This window comes from Leuciscus leuciscus, assembly GCF_965113295.1.
Source record: "Leuciscus leuciscus genome assembly, chromosome: 19".
Taxonomy (NCBI): Eukaryota; Metazoa; Chordata; class Actinopteri; order Cypriniformes; family Leuciscidae; genus Leuciscus; species Leuciscus leuciscus.
In genome coordinates, this window is record NC_138743.1 from 34690317 (window position 1) to 34707646 (window position 17330).

A 17330-nucleotide genomic window follows, 5' to 3' on the forward strand; every position below is an offset into this window, starting at 1 on the left:
TACTTTATTGATTAGAGAAGTACTGGCCTTGTACAGTATAATGATTTGAGCATTTTCAATGTAATCCAAAGGATTTCTTAAGTTATTCTGATACAAAAACAAACAAAAAAAAAACTTCAAAAACCTTTCATTTAGGCACACACAGACATCAAGAATCAGTGATAAACAGCATATTCAGATAAACAGATCAACTCTGAACATTAGAAAACAAACGACTAAAAAGTAACATAAAAACAGCAGAAATAAAATAAAATAGTAAAAATAAAGGAAATTAACAAGAAAATTAACCTCATTATTTATTCATGCAGCAATTCATGATGGGAGCCATGAATGAGTTTTGATTGGTGGTACCCAGAATGCACTGCAACGTGCTTTATAATTGTCACCATTGTTGAGATTCACTGGCTGATTATTGATGTCTATGTGTCTAAATTAAAAATAAAAATAAAATTAAAAATTAATTTTTGGTTTCAGAACAACTATAAGAAATCCATTGGATTATATTGAAAAAGTAAAAAATATATTATGCTATGCAAGAACAGTGCTGTTATAATCAATAAATTAAACCTAACTCAGAGATTAGCCTCTAAATGAGTTCAGTGATTCAGGTAAAAAAATTATAGTTAAAACACAACCAACACCATCAGATGACTTTTTCTCTTTGTTCATCTGGCTGTTATAGTTGTAGTTCTTGTGTTTCTGCTCATCTCTTTTTTTTCTGTTCTCTTCTTTCCTTCAGTGATTCTTCAGTGATTATTTTTGTTAACAGGCTTATTAAGGCTGAGATGACTTCATATCTAATATACACAGATTTTGTGGCTCAGATAAGGTCCAGTTCTGGTTTATTTCTTTGCTCTTGGCTGACATGTGGCATTGCTATGGCCTGCTTGTGGCCCAGATCTGGCAAACAGGAGCAGTCCGCCCAAGGGCCGTCATTTCACGATGCATGTGGGCCAGATCATCTTTCCACGTGTGCCAGATGTGAGCCGGATCTGGGCCGTCACAATGTTGCTATGTGGGGTGGTTGTATCTCTCTTTTAGTGTTACTCGATCTTAGCGCTGCATTTGATACCATCAAATTGAATACCAATTGATACCATCAATTTGATACCATCATTTGAAAACAACATTATTTTGATTAGACTCGAAAATTATGTTGGCATCAGTGGAATTGCACTAGCATGGTTCAAATCATACTTATCTGACAGTTATCAGTTTGTAGCAAATGAAGAGATATCATATCGATCAAAAGTTCAGTATGGAGTACCACAAGGCTCAGTACTAGGACCGTTGCTGTTCACCCTGTACATGCTACCCTTGGGAGATATCATTAGGAAGCATGGAATTAGTTTTCACTGTTATGCTGATGATACTCAGCTCTATATTTCTTCGCACCCAGACGAAACTTGCCGATTCAAGAAATTAACGGAATGCATAGCTGATACAAAAATTTGGATGACTTGTAATTTCCTATTACTTAATTCTGAAAAAAACAGAGTTTCTAAAGATTGGACCAAAAACCTCCGCACATACTAACCTAGAATACTGTCTAACAATTGATGGCTGCTCTCTCAAGTCTTCGTCGTTGGTTAGGAACCTGGTTTACGACATATGCTTTCAATGGAAATTTTCATTTTCAGGCACCCGAAATGGAAAATGGCCCTCCATGATTTGGCACCTCTGTTGTAGGTTAACAGGAACTTATGGTTACCCTGGGAAAATAAAACTCTGGGAACATAGATAACTCCCACCCATTTCGCCTCAGTTGCCTGATTTACAGCTTAAGTAATTTTAGGTTTATTCTGTAAAACTAGAATGAAACAAATCAAACATGCTTTTTAAATCTTTATTACAAAATCAGTGTCATAACTTTAGTTGCAGCACAGATTTTTTTTGTGATTTTTTTTGTTTTTGTCAGTAACTCTAAATTCACAAAGGTGTGTACTGCATGACAAGAATGAATTAAAATAAGAGATCAACCACACAAGCTGGATCTATTTTCATTTTCAATGTGTCTTTTTCAATTTCAGACATATAAGATTACACAAACACTCTCACCAAATGGTTGGGATCAGCAATAACAGACACTTCCATTTGCTCTTGTTGGCTTTTTGAGATGAAATTTTTTAGCTATGCTACAGTCATCCAGGAGGGACTTAGGACCCTTAGGAGTGACTCCACTCTGCTTACATCTGGTTTAGTGAGACATCCTGATAGAGCTGCACAAGTGCCAAGTGCACACACAGTCTGATTGAGGAATATGCTGATGAATTTGCTGATAGCAGAGGCATTTCCAGCTGTGTCAGCCTTTTTATCTCAAACAGTGAGCACAATTGTTTTCTATGTTGTGAGGTATAGTGCTGCAAAGCAAGCACAGATAAGAGGGCAAGACTACTCTGTTTAGCATATTAAGCTGTCACCCCAACAAACTGCAAAAGAAGGGAAAGAAAAATTAAACTTCCTCTTTAGAAAAACGCCTCTTTTACTTATCTTTCAGTAGTATACATTTGCATATTGAGTTCTATATTTTGAAATAATAATCCATGTTCTGGTTACCACAGAACAAAGAGAAAACCTTAAAGCAGGAATACAAAAGGTACATAAAATGAATGATACAAATTATTTCACCTTAATTCTATTCACCCTTCACATTCAATTAATAATACACACTACAAAATTGGAATTTCTCACACCAGGACTGTGAGACTGGTCCACAATCAATAGGCTGTTATACTTTAAAGGTTAACAAATGATAACATTAATAAATAAAATGCTTTTTCATATAGTACATTCAACTGTGAAAAGCCAGAAAAATGCAATAAAAAAACAAACAGGTAAAATCCTGCAATTCAAATTAGTAATATACATTAAAAAAGGGTAGAAAATAATTAGTGATGTTTTGTGACATGTTACTCATGCAGAAGTTCCTGAAGACGACTGGACGATTTAAATATCTCTGGAACCTCAGAGTCCAGTTTGCAGATGACTTTATAAATGGCCTTCTTCCACGATGGATCCGCATCTCTACAGGCCACTATGGCATTGAAGAACTCACGTAGCGCAATCTGAGTTACCTCCAAGAAACGTGCAGGGACCTACAGAAACACAAGGGGAGATGAAGTTAAAGATGAAATTAAAGTGTTCACTTTTAGTCAAATATTGTTTACATGCACCCTCATAATGCAATTCCTGTATAATCCAATTAAGGCAATGCTGTGATTTAAACTTTGGATCATGTAAACAGAATATTGCAATCATGTTAATGTGATTATACTCATAATCAAAGTAAACATAACATCAATAAGATTAATGCACTATGCATTAATGCAATAATCAATAAGCACTATGATTTTAATCACATTATACAGTGTTGTGGAAAATATGCAATTGTCCCGTCACAAGTATGCCTTTTTGTCTGTAGAACACTTCTGTATTGCAATCAACCACACTTGTAACTTGTTTATTGATTGATTGATTGATTGATAGACTTTATTAATCCCACACTGGGGAAATTTCTGTGTTACAGCAGCTCAAAACATAAAAAATAAAGTAAGAAATACAAAAATATAGGGAATGAAAAATAGAATAGAATAGAATAAGATTAATTACAATAACAATAATAATAATGATTAGAAAACAACTGTATTCACACAATAACCAACCTAATGTAAACAGACAGTATATAAATACAAATATACAAATATACAGAAAAGTATAATGTAAATGAACGGAGGTAACATATTGCACAATTGTAGGTGACACAAGTAATAAATAGATAAAGAAATACACATAATGCAGAATAATTGTCCAGTGCTACTCAAGTGCAGAAGCAGCTAGCAGTGCTGCATTAGGATGTTGCATTAAAGAGTCTGACTGCTGCTGGAATGAAGGACCTGCGGAAGCGCTCCTTCTTACACCGAGGGTGCAGCAGTCTGCTACTGAAGGAGCTGCTCAAGGAGCTCACAGTCTCATGCAGGGGGTGAGAAGTGTTGCCCATAATAGATGCCAGCCTAGCTAACATCCTCCTCTCCCCCACCTCCTCTATGGTGTCCAGAGGGCAGACCAGAACAGAGCTAGCCTTCTTCACCAGTTTATTAAGCTTTTTCCTGTCCCTTTCTGTACTCCCAGCTCCCCAACATGCTACTGCATAAAAGATTGCAGATGCCACCACAGAGTCATAAAAAGTTTTTAACAGAGACCTGCACACACCGAAGGAACTCAGCCTCCTCAGCAGGTGGAGACGGCTTTGGCCCTTCTTGTACAGGACATCTGTGTTTGTGGACCAGTCTAGTTTCTTGTTAAGGTGAACACCCAGGTATTTGTATGTCTCCACCATCTCAATGTCAACACCCTGGATGTTCACCGGTGTAGCACCAGGTGGCCTCCGGCGAAAGTCAACTACCAACTCCTTTGTCTTGCTGGCGTTGATGTGAAGGTGGTTTGACTCACACCAGTTGACAAAGTCCCCGATGACCTCCCGGTACTCCTGGTCATTCTCCTCTGAAACCCTCCCAACAATGGCAGTATCGTCGGAGAACTTCTGCATGTGACAGCTGCTTGTGTTATGCCTGAAGTCCGCTGTATACAGGGTGTAGAGAAAAGGAGCGAGCACTGTCCCCTGTGGTGCTCCTGTGCTGCTCGTCACCACATCAGACACACAGTCCTGGAGCCTCACATACTGTGGTCTGTCAGTGAGGTAACTGATGGTCCATGCAGACAGGTGTTGGTCAACACCAGCCCCCAATAGCTTCCCCCAGAGCAGTGATGGTTGAATTGTATTGAAAGCACTGGAAAAATCTAAAAACATGACCCTCACAGTGCTCCCAGTGCTCTCCAGATGTGACAGTGCTCTGTGTGAAAGATAGATGATAGCATCCTCCACCCCTATGCCTGTTTGGTAAGCGAACTGTAGGGGATCCAGTTCTGAACTCACCACGGTTCTCAGATGTCGTAGTACAATCCTCTCCAAGGTCTTCATCAGGTGTGAAGTTAAGGCAACCGGTCTGAAGTGATTAGGCTCCCTGGGATATGCAGTTTTTGGAACTGGAACAACACACGAAGTCTTCCACAGGACTGGAACTCGCTCCAGACTCAGGCTCAAGTTGAAGATGTGCAGGATGACTTCGCTGAGCTGATCTGCACAATCTTTAAGCATTCTGGGGCAGATTCCATCCGGGCCCGGTGCCTTTCTTGCCTTGATCTTTTTTAGCTCCTTCCTCACCTGATTGACTGTCAGAGAGAGGCTGCTAGAGGGAGATATAGAAGCTCCCGACAGGTCTGAAGTCTGGTTGGAGGTGGGAGGAGAGGGGGTAGAATCAAATCTATTGAAAAAAAGATTTAATTCATTTGCCCTGTCACAGTCACCAGAAACAAAGCCTCTGCCACTGACTTTGTTCTGACCAGAGATGGTTTTCAGACCCCTCCAAACCTCCCTTATGTTGTTTTGTTGGAGGCGTGACTCCAACTTCTTCCTGTAACTGTCTTTTCCTTTCCTAATCTCCCATCTTAGTTGTTTTTGGACCATCCTCAACTCTTCTTTTTCCCCAGATTTAAAAAGTCTTTTCTTTTCATTCAGCAAGGCTTTGAGTTCTGAAGTCACCCAAGGTTTGTTGTTGGAGAAACACCGAACCTTCTTCTTAGGTATGGTGTTCTCCACACAGAAATTGATGTAATCAGTAACACAATGAGTGAGAGTGTCAATGTCCTCCCCATGAGAATTACAGAGCATTTCCCAGTCTGTGGTCTCAAAGCAGTCTCTCAGTGCTTCACTGGCCTCCTCAGACCATTTCCTCACATACTTAGTGGTTGGAGGTTGTTTACTCACCAAAGGTATGTAAGCAGGCAGAAGATGGACCAGGTTATGATCTGAGCGGCCCAGTGGGGGGAGGGGTAAAGAGTTATATGCCTCTTTAATGTTGGCATACAGCAGATCCAAAGTTTTATTTTCCCTTGTGTGGCATTTAACATACTGGGTGAAGGTAGGAAGTGTTGAAGACAAGAGAGCATGATTAAAGTCTCCGGAGATGAGTAAGAAGGACTGTGGGTGTGATGTCTGCAGCTGTGACACAAGTAAGTGAAGAAGCTCACATGCAGCTGAAGCATCAGCCGAGGGGGGGATGTAGACAGTTATCGTAATAATGTGTGAAAACTCCCTCGGGATGTAATATGGCCGCATGCTAACCGCTAGCAACTCAATGTCTTTAGTGCAGAGCTGTTCCTTAACACTGATGTGCCCAGGGTTACACCATCTATTGTTCACAAACATCGCAATTCCCCCACCCTTCCTCTTACCGCTCTCCTTTGCTCTCCTGTCCGCTCTCACAAGTTGAAAGCCATCCAGTGTAACCAGTGAGTCCGTAGTGAGTTCATTCAGCCACGTCTCCGTGAAGCACATGACACTGCACTCCTTGTATTCCCTCTGCAGCCGGGTTAGCGCCGTTAGCTCTTCCATCTTATTGGGGAGAGATCTCACGTTCCCCATAATAACAGACGGGATGCATGGTTTGTACCGTCTTTTCCTTTCTCGACGTTTAACTCCACCTCTGCATCCCCTTCTTCTTCTTTTAAATAAATCCTCAGGGATCTCCTGTCTTTCAGTAGAAGATATCCTAGTGTGCCTCAGTGCTAACAGCTGTTCCCATGTGTAAACAATGGAGCTGCAGCCGAATGATTCTCCCATTGCAAAGTTACATCCATGTGCCCATACGTTAAAGAAAGAAAGTTTTAAGGAAGGAAAAAAACAAACAAAAAACAAACAAAAAAAACAAACAAACAAACGAAATACACTAAGATTCACAAAAAAAACCTCAGAGCTGCAGCAACAGGCTACCACTCACGCAGCGCCATCTTGGGTAGGTTTATTAAGAAAGAGGTTTATAAAGAAAAACATACCACACTTAATGTTTTAAGCATTCTTTAAAAAGCATAGTGAGGAACAAAACATGTATTAGAAAGAGCTTTGCAAAAGAAAGAAGAAAAATGCAAGCATTACCGTCGAATGTGTTGTGGACGAGGCACAGAATGCAACAAAGAAGAAAAAGTCAGAAGAAGGGAGGACGAAGAGTCGAAAGGCTTTATATAGACATGTCCGAAAGGAATGTCCAGAACTTATGACAGTTCAAGACTTCGGATTGGATAAAGATGACAACCTCAAGAATTCAGATGGTCTATAAAAGGCTGAAAGGAGAAGATGAAGGAGACGCTGATTCTTAGGAATGGCCTCTCCGGTGTTAGATGCCATGCCATTGAAGCCTCTGACAGACAAACACTTGTAAACGATTTACTTTTGATGTTGTTTTTATCTTGTTTTTTTTATATATATTAGTACTTTATATGTAAACTAGTTAACCTGTAAATACTACAACTATATTTAATTGAAACCAAGAAGCTTGCCTGCCAAAAGTCTTTGATTTCTACAAAAGTGAGCTGAACAGACCACAGAGAAGTCTTCTGACCTATGGATTGTGAGTATGAAAATTCATATGCTTATGATTTAGGACAGATTCGACTTACTTTACCTAACCTGAGAATAATCAAAATAAGGTTAAAGGTGTCTAGAAATACGCACCATAAAACAACAGATACGTATGGGCTTAAATCGCATATTGTCCACCATGGACAAACTTTTCATGTGTTATTGCTGATTACAATGAGATAACAGGTTGTGGGGACATAATTACTAACTTAATAAGCCTGTTAACAAGCAGAATCACTGAAGGAAAGAAGAGAACTGAAAAAGAGATGCTTGATGCTAGCTCTGCGATATATGTGAAGTTCGCCAAATATCACCATGATTTTGAGGCGAAGGAGGACGAAAAGTGCCATCATTGCACATATGCTTCAGTTATTGTGTGTGAGAGAGATCTCAGGACTGGTGGGAGCATATTGTGTTTAAATATCGGCTTTAAGGAGGAGCAGTGGGTCCGAAATTTTGTTGTGTACGACAATATGTTGTGTCAACGTTTTTTCACATTCCTCTCCTTCGACGACACAACGTTTCGTCTGGCCATCCGTCCCTTTGCAGAAGCACGTCGGGGTTTCTCTCGACATTAAACCGCGGAGACGTCGCCTAATGCCTCAGAAACTCTGATCTGCCTGTTTACATGACAGTCGCATTGGCACATATCCGATTTTTTTCCACGTATGAATGAGGCCTGAAACAGATCTCGAAATATCCGAATGTATGCGTTTTTTCCCTGTTTACACTGTCATAGAACACATCCGATCTGTGTCACATATGAGAAAAAAATCGGAATTAGGTCACATTTCACTGACAGTGTAAACGAGGCCTAAGTGGAATTCTGACAGATCCCTCAACTAAGATCACTCCTGCTGCACCAGAAAGTCACATATCTGCATTGTCAAGAGATACAAGAATGTCTGTGGCCCTGTCCCAAATGGCACACTCCGGACTTGTGGACTTCCTCAGAGTCCACACTTTGGTGACGTCATGTAGTGCAGACCTATAGGGCCCTTGTCCACGAGGGCGCATTGAGAGGTATTTTTGGGACAGACTCGATCGGCATGCCGGAAATAACGGTCTAGTTGTTGTTGGACAGGAGAAATCACATTTTTGCGCTCCGACGTCTTATCTCCATGTCAACTACACAGCCTAATTTTACAGTTCTATATTTTGATATTGTGCATATCACCTGGGAATTAGACAATAGATACATCATGCTTATTTAAATGATGTATACAGTTGAACATAAAAATACATAATGTTCCATTTGAACTAAGATTACAATTTTAAAACATAATTTAAACATAATTTTTTCAATTTACAGGTTTCAATATTCATACTATGTTTACATATGACTCAGTGAAGCCCTGACATTCGGTTCTATTTATTTAATGAATCATAATGCGATCATATTATTAAACGCGCTATTATTATGTTTGAGACATCAACCACTGCTCGATGACCATAATGTTTGTATAAACTGTAGGTTACAACTGGTAAAATGTACATTTAGGTCATAAAAACAGTAATATTTTCTTCTCAGCCATGTCAACAATTATCCGTGAGTGAAATCTCCTCCCATCTGTTGTCTGATTGGCCTTTCGCAAGGATTCCTGGGTAGTTAAAGTGCGTGGAGCCTGCTTCTATGCGGGCTTCGTGGAAGACCGCTTCAAGGGTACAAAGGGGGCGCTGCTGAGCACACTTCAGAGCGGTAAAATGCTGAATGGGACGGCCTACAGACTCGTAGACTCAGCGAGCACGCGCAATTCAAGTCCACAAGACCGAAAGTCTGCATGAAGTGCGCCATTTGGGACAGGGCCTGTTTCTGATGACAACGTAAGTGGCACTTCAGATTCGCATGAATCAAATTCTGAGACAATCCTGTCTGCTCAGCCGCACTCACAGGCTCCTGCCAACACACATGTAGCTGACACTGTGACTGTACCACAAAGTTCTAGCTCAGTCACTCAGGTCAGGTCACGTTTTGGTGGCATCATTAGACCCGTTGACAGATTAATACATGTAATGTCAGCACAGGCTGTGGTTCAGGACACAAAACACAATGTTCAGGCTGTTTATAAGTCGGTGCTTAGGGCTTTCTCTGCTTTGAAGTCATTTGGTTTCATGTCTCTTAACATATTGGTTAAAATGTGTTTTATTAGTCTGTTTCATATCTAGAAAACAATAGTTCGGAAAGCACATACCTGATGAAATAGGGTGCCTTAAAATCCTAATAAGATTCTACATCTTTTCTTTTTGTTTGAGTGTAAAAGAAAGTTGAGTATGGAGTATGTCAGTCGCTGGTGGGAGAGTTCAACGCTACTCTCTCATAACTTCATCCTTAAGGGATAATTGTATTTTTGACTATCCTTTGATAGGGGATCCTTTCTTATTGTGAAGTTTACTACAGTGAACTAAATAAAATAAAAATAAAAAACTATCCATTGGTGATACGCCCCAGGTCATTCGTTTGTTTTATGTAATTCAGTGGGGTTGGATGGTTACAAGGTTAAAAAGAGTATTTAATTTAAAGAGTTTTGATGTGTGAATTTCATAAAATAAGCATTTGTTTATATTCATTGGTGATCGAAGGCTCCCCTCCTATGGCTATTAATGGTACTGCAGACAGTGTATTTTGTCGCTCTTCTCTTGCCGTACCGCAGCAGATTCAAGTGTCGCTGCTGTGGGTATGTACGATTTTTCACGCTCTAACTCATTAACAGATTAATTGTGATAATAATGTTTTCAGTGAATCTTTTTGATGCAATTTCTTTTATAAATGTATTTGAGCGTATATTTAATTTATTTAATGCTTTAACATGATTGTTGAGATTGTTATAAAATGTACTGAATTTCCACATGCGTCACACGAGTGTGAACAAGTTCATTTCTTGTGGTTATTGTCTAAGTCTTAACATTCTGACAATTATTTGTATTATGAGTTGAGTGAATGTGTAATTTCTAATTTTCTAGTCTTATGAATGTCTGCAGTAGTTTCTCTTCAGCCAAAGTGATTTGTACTTTTTTCTATTCAAAAAGATAAAGTCAAGTAGGCCTACATAGAAGCCCACGTGTGAGTGTGTCTTTCCACATCCGTTACACTTATCAATGCACAAGGGCAACGAAGGCTATCCCGTCTGGTCAGAGAGAGCCTGGTAAGCCAAAACTTGAAATAAACTGTAAAATTTGTCCCTCAAATCTGATTGGTCAATTGGAATGTTGTTCCAGGATCAACAAAGATGTACTTGGCGAAATCACGTTCACCAAGCTGACATATAGACCCAATACATGTAAATGCACCCAGCTGTATTTTGTGAATAAAGCGCAATCTATAATAAACCTAATTACAATTACATAGAAAGGGGACATTTTTGTTTGGAAAGGAATGTTAATGACTTTATTTATGTTTATTTGTGTCAGTAATGTCAGAATTTTTATTTTTGGGTGTTCCTTTAAGAATAGTTGACAAAACTCTGGAGTTGACCTTGTTAAGAGTACATAGAACAGTTCTTTGACTCAGTCTTCTGGGAACATGTTTTTATTTGATCTGCACTCCCCAAACACACACTGACCATGAGAGATAGAGGAAGCGATATACTTGAAGGATCTATGAACCACACACACACACACATGTGCATACACACTCTAAACTGCTCTGTTTAATCCATAACCAACCAACATGGGAATGCAGTTCAGAACACTTCCCATGTCAGCTGGGAACTGCACAGGTATACTACAATCTTTCTGGTTGTTTCAGAGATGGCCTCTCTGAAAGCAAGGCTTCAAACTGAGCAGCCTTGATGAAGGGTAAGTAAACACATTGAACTCTGGCCTTGAGTCGAGCCTTGAGGTTCACTTTCCCACAGTGTCATGATGCCATGTTTTTCAGGATGCATGTGAAGAAACGGTTCCTTATCACAAAGTTGAATAATAGTACGCCCCCTTACTAAACAAAAATATGTTTCCATATATTTATGATCAATATATTATATGGTATAATATATGTGTGATACACACATATAATTACATCAGTCAGAGAAAAACTAATGCTATAAAATCAAATGTTGAGAGCCCAACTAAAGCAAGCACTGATCTCCATAATGGTGACTGTAAAATGATATTACTTTCAATAAATCAACATCTAATCCTCTTCATTCTCAATAAGAATTTCTGTAGATGTCTGACAGAAATAAAGTCAAACTTTTAGAAATAAGTGAAGCCGGTAATGCTGTTTTTGTTGTTTATTCCTCCTCTACTGAGATCTTGAGGGATCTGTTAGTGTTTAATGTTCGGTTGGGATTTAAAGGGTTTTGTGGGTTACCATTGTGCTGAAGAGTAGAGCTTGAGCTTCAGTCCAGGAAAATAACCTAGAAACATTGAGTATATGTTGCATATTGCTTTATTAAAAATGCATTAATCTATTGCAATGATGTTTGTAAACTTCTTTCAAGTTGAAGTTTTAGTTTAATAAATACAAATAAATGCATAGTTTATCGTTGTCTCAACACTTTTTTGTATGATTTTATATTAGAAACTTACTACTTTGAGGAAAATATCACTCAGAAATTTAAAGCAATTGTTTTCTACATTTTCAAGAGAACTCAGTATATTTCACTTGAATTTTTTTCAGTATTTACACAATATATTACATTGATCATAAATATATGGAAATATATTTTGGTCCCGGTACTAACTGTTATGTTTTCTAAATTGTTGAGAGGTGGTTAGGTTTAGGTATGGAGTGATGATTTTTGTTCAGGTATAAAATTAGTAAACTATTTCACCTGATTATCTTTGTTTCTGGCTTTATTTCCAATAAATTATGTTTTAGTTCACACTGTTGCAAATATCACAAACTCACATAAAAGCCAAGTGTCAAACTGCCCAACTAAAGGAAACACTGATCACCATGATGGTGACAAAACATTTTCAATGAAACATCAACATCTAAACCTCTGTTAATTGTCACAAAAACCTTCTGCTGAGATCTTGAGAGATTTATTGTCTTCTTTTATTTTTAGCTGATTTCAGGCTAAAAATAGCCTGAATGAAATTTCAGTCAGTTATAGCTGTTGTGTTTCATTTTCTGAGAGTGTAAACATGATGTTGAGTCAACATCACTTTGTAACAGTGATTCAATGGCATTACCATTGATTTTTGGATAAAAAAATAAAATAAATAATCAATTTAAATTGTGGGAGCAAAAGTGAAGTTGAGTCAAAAATCATTGATTTAAAATTGTTTCTATGGTTGCTATCTATCTGGGACCCTAATCAAACACACCTGAACCAGCTAATCAATCTCTGAAGGATTACTAGAAAGCTACAGGCAGGCAGAGTTTATCAGGGTTGGAGCTAAACTCTGCAGGACAGTGGCCCTCCAGGACTGAGTTTGCCCATCCCTGGTCTATGGTGTAGTTCATTTTATATCATACATTTGGCTTTTAACTTCTGTCAATTGTATTTAGGCTTCAAAATTCACAAAATTTGTATTTTTTATTTTATTTTATTTTTTGGCCCGCCACCACCCCCCCTCTTCGGAGGACAACTTTATTTTTAATAAAGCAAAATATATACACAATATATTACAATACAGACAATAGATTTATATACAGTGCGTAACCATTCACCCAGTTAAGTGAGACCCTGGGTACAAAAGGGGAGGGGGGATTATAGCACCACGTACAGAGTGTAACACGTAACATATGAGACACGACAAGGTGACAGACAGACAACAGAGGGACAAGACAATTGACAAACACAAGAACATATTATTATTATTGATTGAATAGAATGATCTTGAGCAAATTCTATTTGTTGATCTGAGGTTTACATTAGTTGGTCATAATTAAGGTGTTTGAGGGGAAATGGGTTTGGAAACATGTTACGCATGAGTGTGGATAGTGTATGCTTGTGTGTATATATGAAGTGATAGCTGCAGGGGCAAAAGAGAAAAAAAAGAAGAGAGAAAAAAAAAAGAAAAAAAGAAAAAAAAAAAAATATATATAAACCTATAGAACGAAAGGGGGGAGGTATGTGTCTGGTAATGTACACGGCTTGTAGTTATGTTTGTGTGGTATTAAGAAATGTCAAAAACGGAAACCAAGTGTCTTCAAAGGCTGATATTTGCTTCCTTCTGTGTGCATTGTGTTTCTCCATTGAAATGTGTTCTGAGATTAAATTTGTCCAGTGATTGATGTGGCAAGATTTCTTTGATTTCCAGTTTTGGAGAACTACTTTCTTAGCGACAGCTAGAGAGATGAGCAACGGATTCCTGTATTTTTGCAGGATATGGATTTCGGAAAAGTCGCCTATGAGACAAAGTGTTGGTGATGATGGGATTCTGTGGCTCAGGATAGTGGACAGTGTCTCAGTGACTGTAATCCAAAAAGAGTGAACTGGTTGGCAGTGCCACATGGCGTGCAAATAGTCGTCTGTGCTACCTAAAGTGCACTGTGAACAAATATCGGTGTTGTGTAGGCCCATTTTGAACATTTTACTTTGGGTGATGTGAGTTCTGTGAATGACTTTATATTGTATAAGCTGCAGGTTTGTGTTATCGGTCATGAAAAATATGTTCCTACAGATTTGTTCCCAGTACTCAGAGTTAGAAGAGATGGCCAGGTCGGTTTCCCACTTGGTTGTTGGGAGTGTCATTGTTGTGTTTTGTTTGGAAATCAATGTATATAGTTGGGAGGTTAATTTTTTGAAGTTATTAATTTTCATAATTTCTTCTATAAGCTGAGAAGATTGTAATGCATTGTTGGTAAGTGTGGTTTTATCTTTAATTTGAAGTCTAAGTTCTTGATATTGAAGGAATTGTTTGGGATATTGAACACAAAATTTGTATTAATTATAATTATGAACAAAACAAGTGAGAATCATAAACTTTTGTTGATCACAGAGTTTATTTTCTGCAATAATCCAAAAGAAAAATCCTCGCTTTTTGTCGAGGGGACCAGGGTAATTCTAATTTCTGAGTTTGCCTACAAAAATATATCCTCACTGCAGCACTGTATTACTTTCTACAGTCATTTTCAATTATGCCTAAACTTTTGTTTTGCTAGTGTATAAAACTTGCAAAACTTGTTGCTGAGTGTTAGTCGGATCACTCTGTTGAGTTAATAATATTTCTGAATTCAAATCATTACTCAAAACTCACTTATTTTCAGAATGTTATCATTCTTAAGTTGTGTCCTGTATTTCGTTGTGCTTATCTCTATTCTGCTGTATTCTGCCTTGTCTATATAATGCTCTTTTACTGTTCTGTATGCTTGTTACTCTAACCTACTTACTATTGTTTGTCATCATGACTGTCGCTCTAAGATTGAAAATAGACACTTCGTGAAATTTGCTGACGATACGGTGATTGTCAGCTTGTTAAACAATGAGGAAAATTCACACGGTCCGGTCATTGACCAGTTTGTAAGATGGTGCAAGGAAGCCTTTCTTGAACTGAATGCATCAAAGACTAAGGACATGTGTATTGATTTCAGGCAAAACATCCCAAATATTGTTACAACTAAAATAAATGATCAGGAAATAGAAGTTGTCAAACAGTACAAGTACTTAGGATCAATTATTGACGACAAGTTGTGCTTTGAGCCAAACACTAGTTTGCTCTGTAAGAAAGGTCAGCAGCGCCTGTATTGTCTTAGAAAGCTGGCAAAATTTAATGTAGACAAGTCCCTGATGACCTTGTTCTACAGGTCATTTGTGGAGTCAGTTGTCACCTTTTCTTTAATCTGCTGGTACGGATCTACGACTATAAAACAAAAACATTCCCTTTCAAGGGTAATTAAGGTGAGCAGCAGTATTACAGGCTCTAAGCAGAAGGGTCTGGAGGAACTTTATCAGCTGCAGATGCTAAATAGGGTTAAATCTATTCTGCCAGACAACTCACATCCCCTGCAGTCTGAATTTCAGATGTTGCCATCCGGACTACGAATGACACTTCCCAAAATTAGAACAAATAGGTATAGACACTCATTTGTACCCGCGGCTATTCTACTTTTTAATTCTGCATCAAAGCGTATATAACATATCACGCTTTGATGTCTGCTGTATTGTTTTTATCTTGTTTTTTAACGCTAGCAAGAAGGCAGAGTTTTTCTCGTATTTGTATTGTGTGTGTGATTGTATATGTTTTCAAACTTAACTGTTTTGCTGCAAAACAATTTGCCTCAAGGAGGACAATAAAGTAATTTGAATTGAATTGAATTGAATCATTGTCTACCCTGTTGGTGTTATCCTTTCCTTGTTGCATGTACATTGTAAAGCTTCCTTAGGCCCTGAAAAGGCACTATATAAATAAAAAGTATTATTAGTAAGGATAGATAACTATGCACAGGTTGCACTAGTTTTAGTATCAGCTTTTGAAAAACAACAACAACATTTGTTTACCACTAATCTGACTATCGCATCCTGTTGTGGCGGCCCCTCAGTGTCTGGTGGTTTGGCCTCTGGTACATTGTTACTAATCAGATATGATTTCTTACAGTTCAGCAGTTACCTTTTCAAATTAATTAATGAAATAATTAAAAATAGAAGAGTTACAATTAAATGGTAATAATAATGAAACCTATTGGTACCATTTTATTGAAAATACCTAAATAAAGTATAAATGAAATCCAATCCAAAAAGTATTGAGCATTGTTGCTTTTTGAGCGTCTCAAAATGTATCTCAAACAGCTGCAGTTGTCTTACATGGTCATTACAGAGACTGAATCATGAGTAGTTGTATACACTGTAAACCCGGATAAGTTCTACTAACTCAAAATTTGAGGCAACTGATTGCCTCTATTTTTTTAAGTTTGCAAACTTAAATATCATCAGTAAGCATAGCTATTTTATTTTTTTTAATAACTGTAAATTACAAATGAACATTCATTTAAATCAAAATATATATATTTAGTGTTTTGTTCATGTTAATTTAATGCAACTTTAATGCAAAGTTTTAAGTACTGACAACTTTAATTACTTCACTTATGCAACTTAAAATATCCTTTTTATACATATAAAAAAATTACTTTATCTAAACTTAGTTTTTTTAAGTCACTTTAAATGTTATTAAATTAAATTATATAATTTCATATAACTTAAATTGTAGTAGCAATGCTACTTAAATATTTTGTGGCAACTGATTGCCTTGTTTTTTTGTTGTTTTTTTCCTCCACTCAAATATCTACATTTTACAACTAAACCTGAATAAGTTGGCAAAGCTCAAATAATTTGAGGTAATCAGTTACATCACATTAAGTTAAGAAATGTAATGTTTAAGTAAGCAGAACAGATTTTATTTTGTAATCATACATTTTTATTGCTCTTAACTTGAAATATGTGAGTAAGCTAATTCATACAAAACTTAAAATTATCATGAAATCTCAACTTAAATATTTTTTGTAGTGGTCGCTTGGTTAGCTTTAACCAGCTAAATCAAAAAATGCTACCTTGCTAATTGGTGACACAATGCTTTGATAGCATTTGCAGAGCATAGCACTTGATGAATGAGTACAGTAGTTTAAATCATTTATCATACACTGTTCTCAAAATCCCCCTCCCCTTGATAAAAAATCAAGGAACAAGACGTTGCCCGGCATGGTGCAGCCGGGGCCCCACCCTGGAGCCAGGCCCGGGGTTGGTGCTCACATGCGAGCGCCTGGTGGTCGGACCTCCTGCCATGGGGCCCGGCCGGGCTCAGCCCGAATGAGGGACCCCCGTGGGCTCACCACCTGCAGGAGGGACCGTAAGGGGCCGGTGCATAATGGAATCGGGCAGCAGTCGAAGGCGGGGGCCCCGACGACCAGATCTCTGGACACGGAAACTGTCCCCGTTGATTTAGAGGGTCGGGGACAGGTCTCTCACTGTCG

General features: G+C 38.1%; 1 protein-coding gene and 1 long non-coding RNA gene across 3 annotated transcripts in view; one reads left to right on the forward strand and one right to left on the reverse strand.

Annotated features, from left to right (window-relative positions):
* Positions 1–1832: 1832 nt before the first annotated feature.
* LOC309482486 (prospero homeobox protein 1-like) overlaps positions 1833–17330 on the reverse strand; it is a 30527-nt gene continuing 15029 nt past the window's right edge. For both annotated transcript variants that reach the window (XM_082147914.1, XM_082147913.1), the window contains exon 5: positions 1833–3095. In XM_082147914.1, the coding sequence (XP_082004040.1) occupies positions 2910–3095 (186 nt within the window). In that variant the 3' untranslated portion in view covers positions 1833–2909. The remainder of the gene's footprint in view (positions 3096–17330) is intronic.
* LOC309482582 overlaps positions 3105–17330 on the forward strand; it is a 205320-nt gene continuing 191094 nt past the window's right edge. The window contains exons 1-2 of the long non-coding RNA XR_014200318.1: positions 3105–3458; positions 6856–6999. This is a non-coding gene — a long non-coding RNA (uncharacterized lncRNA). The remainder of the gene's footprint in view (positions 3459–6855; positions 7000–17330) is intronic.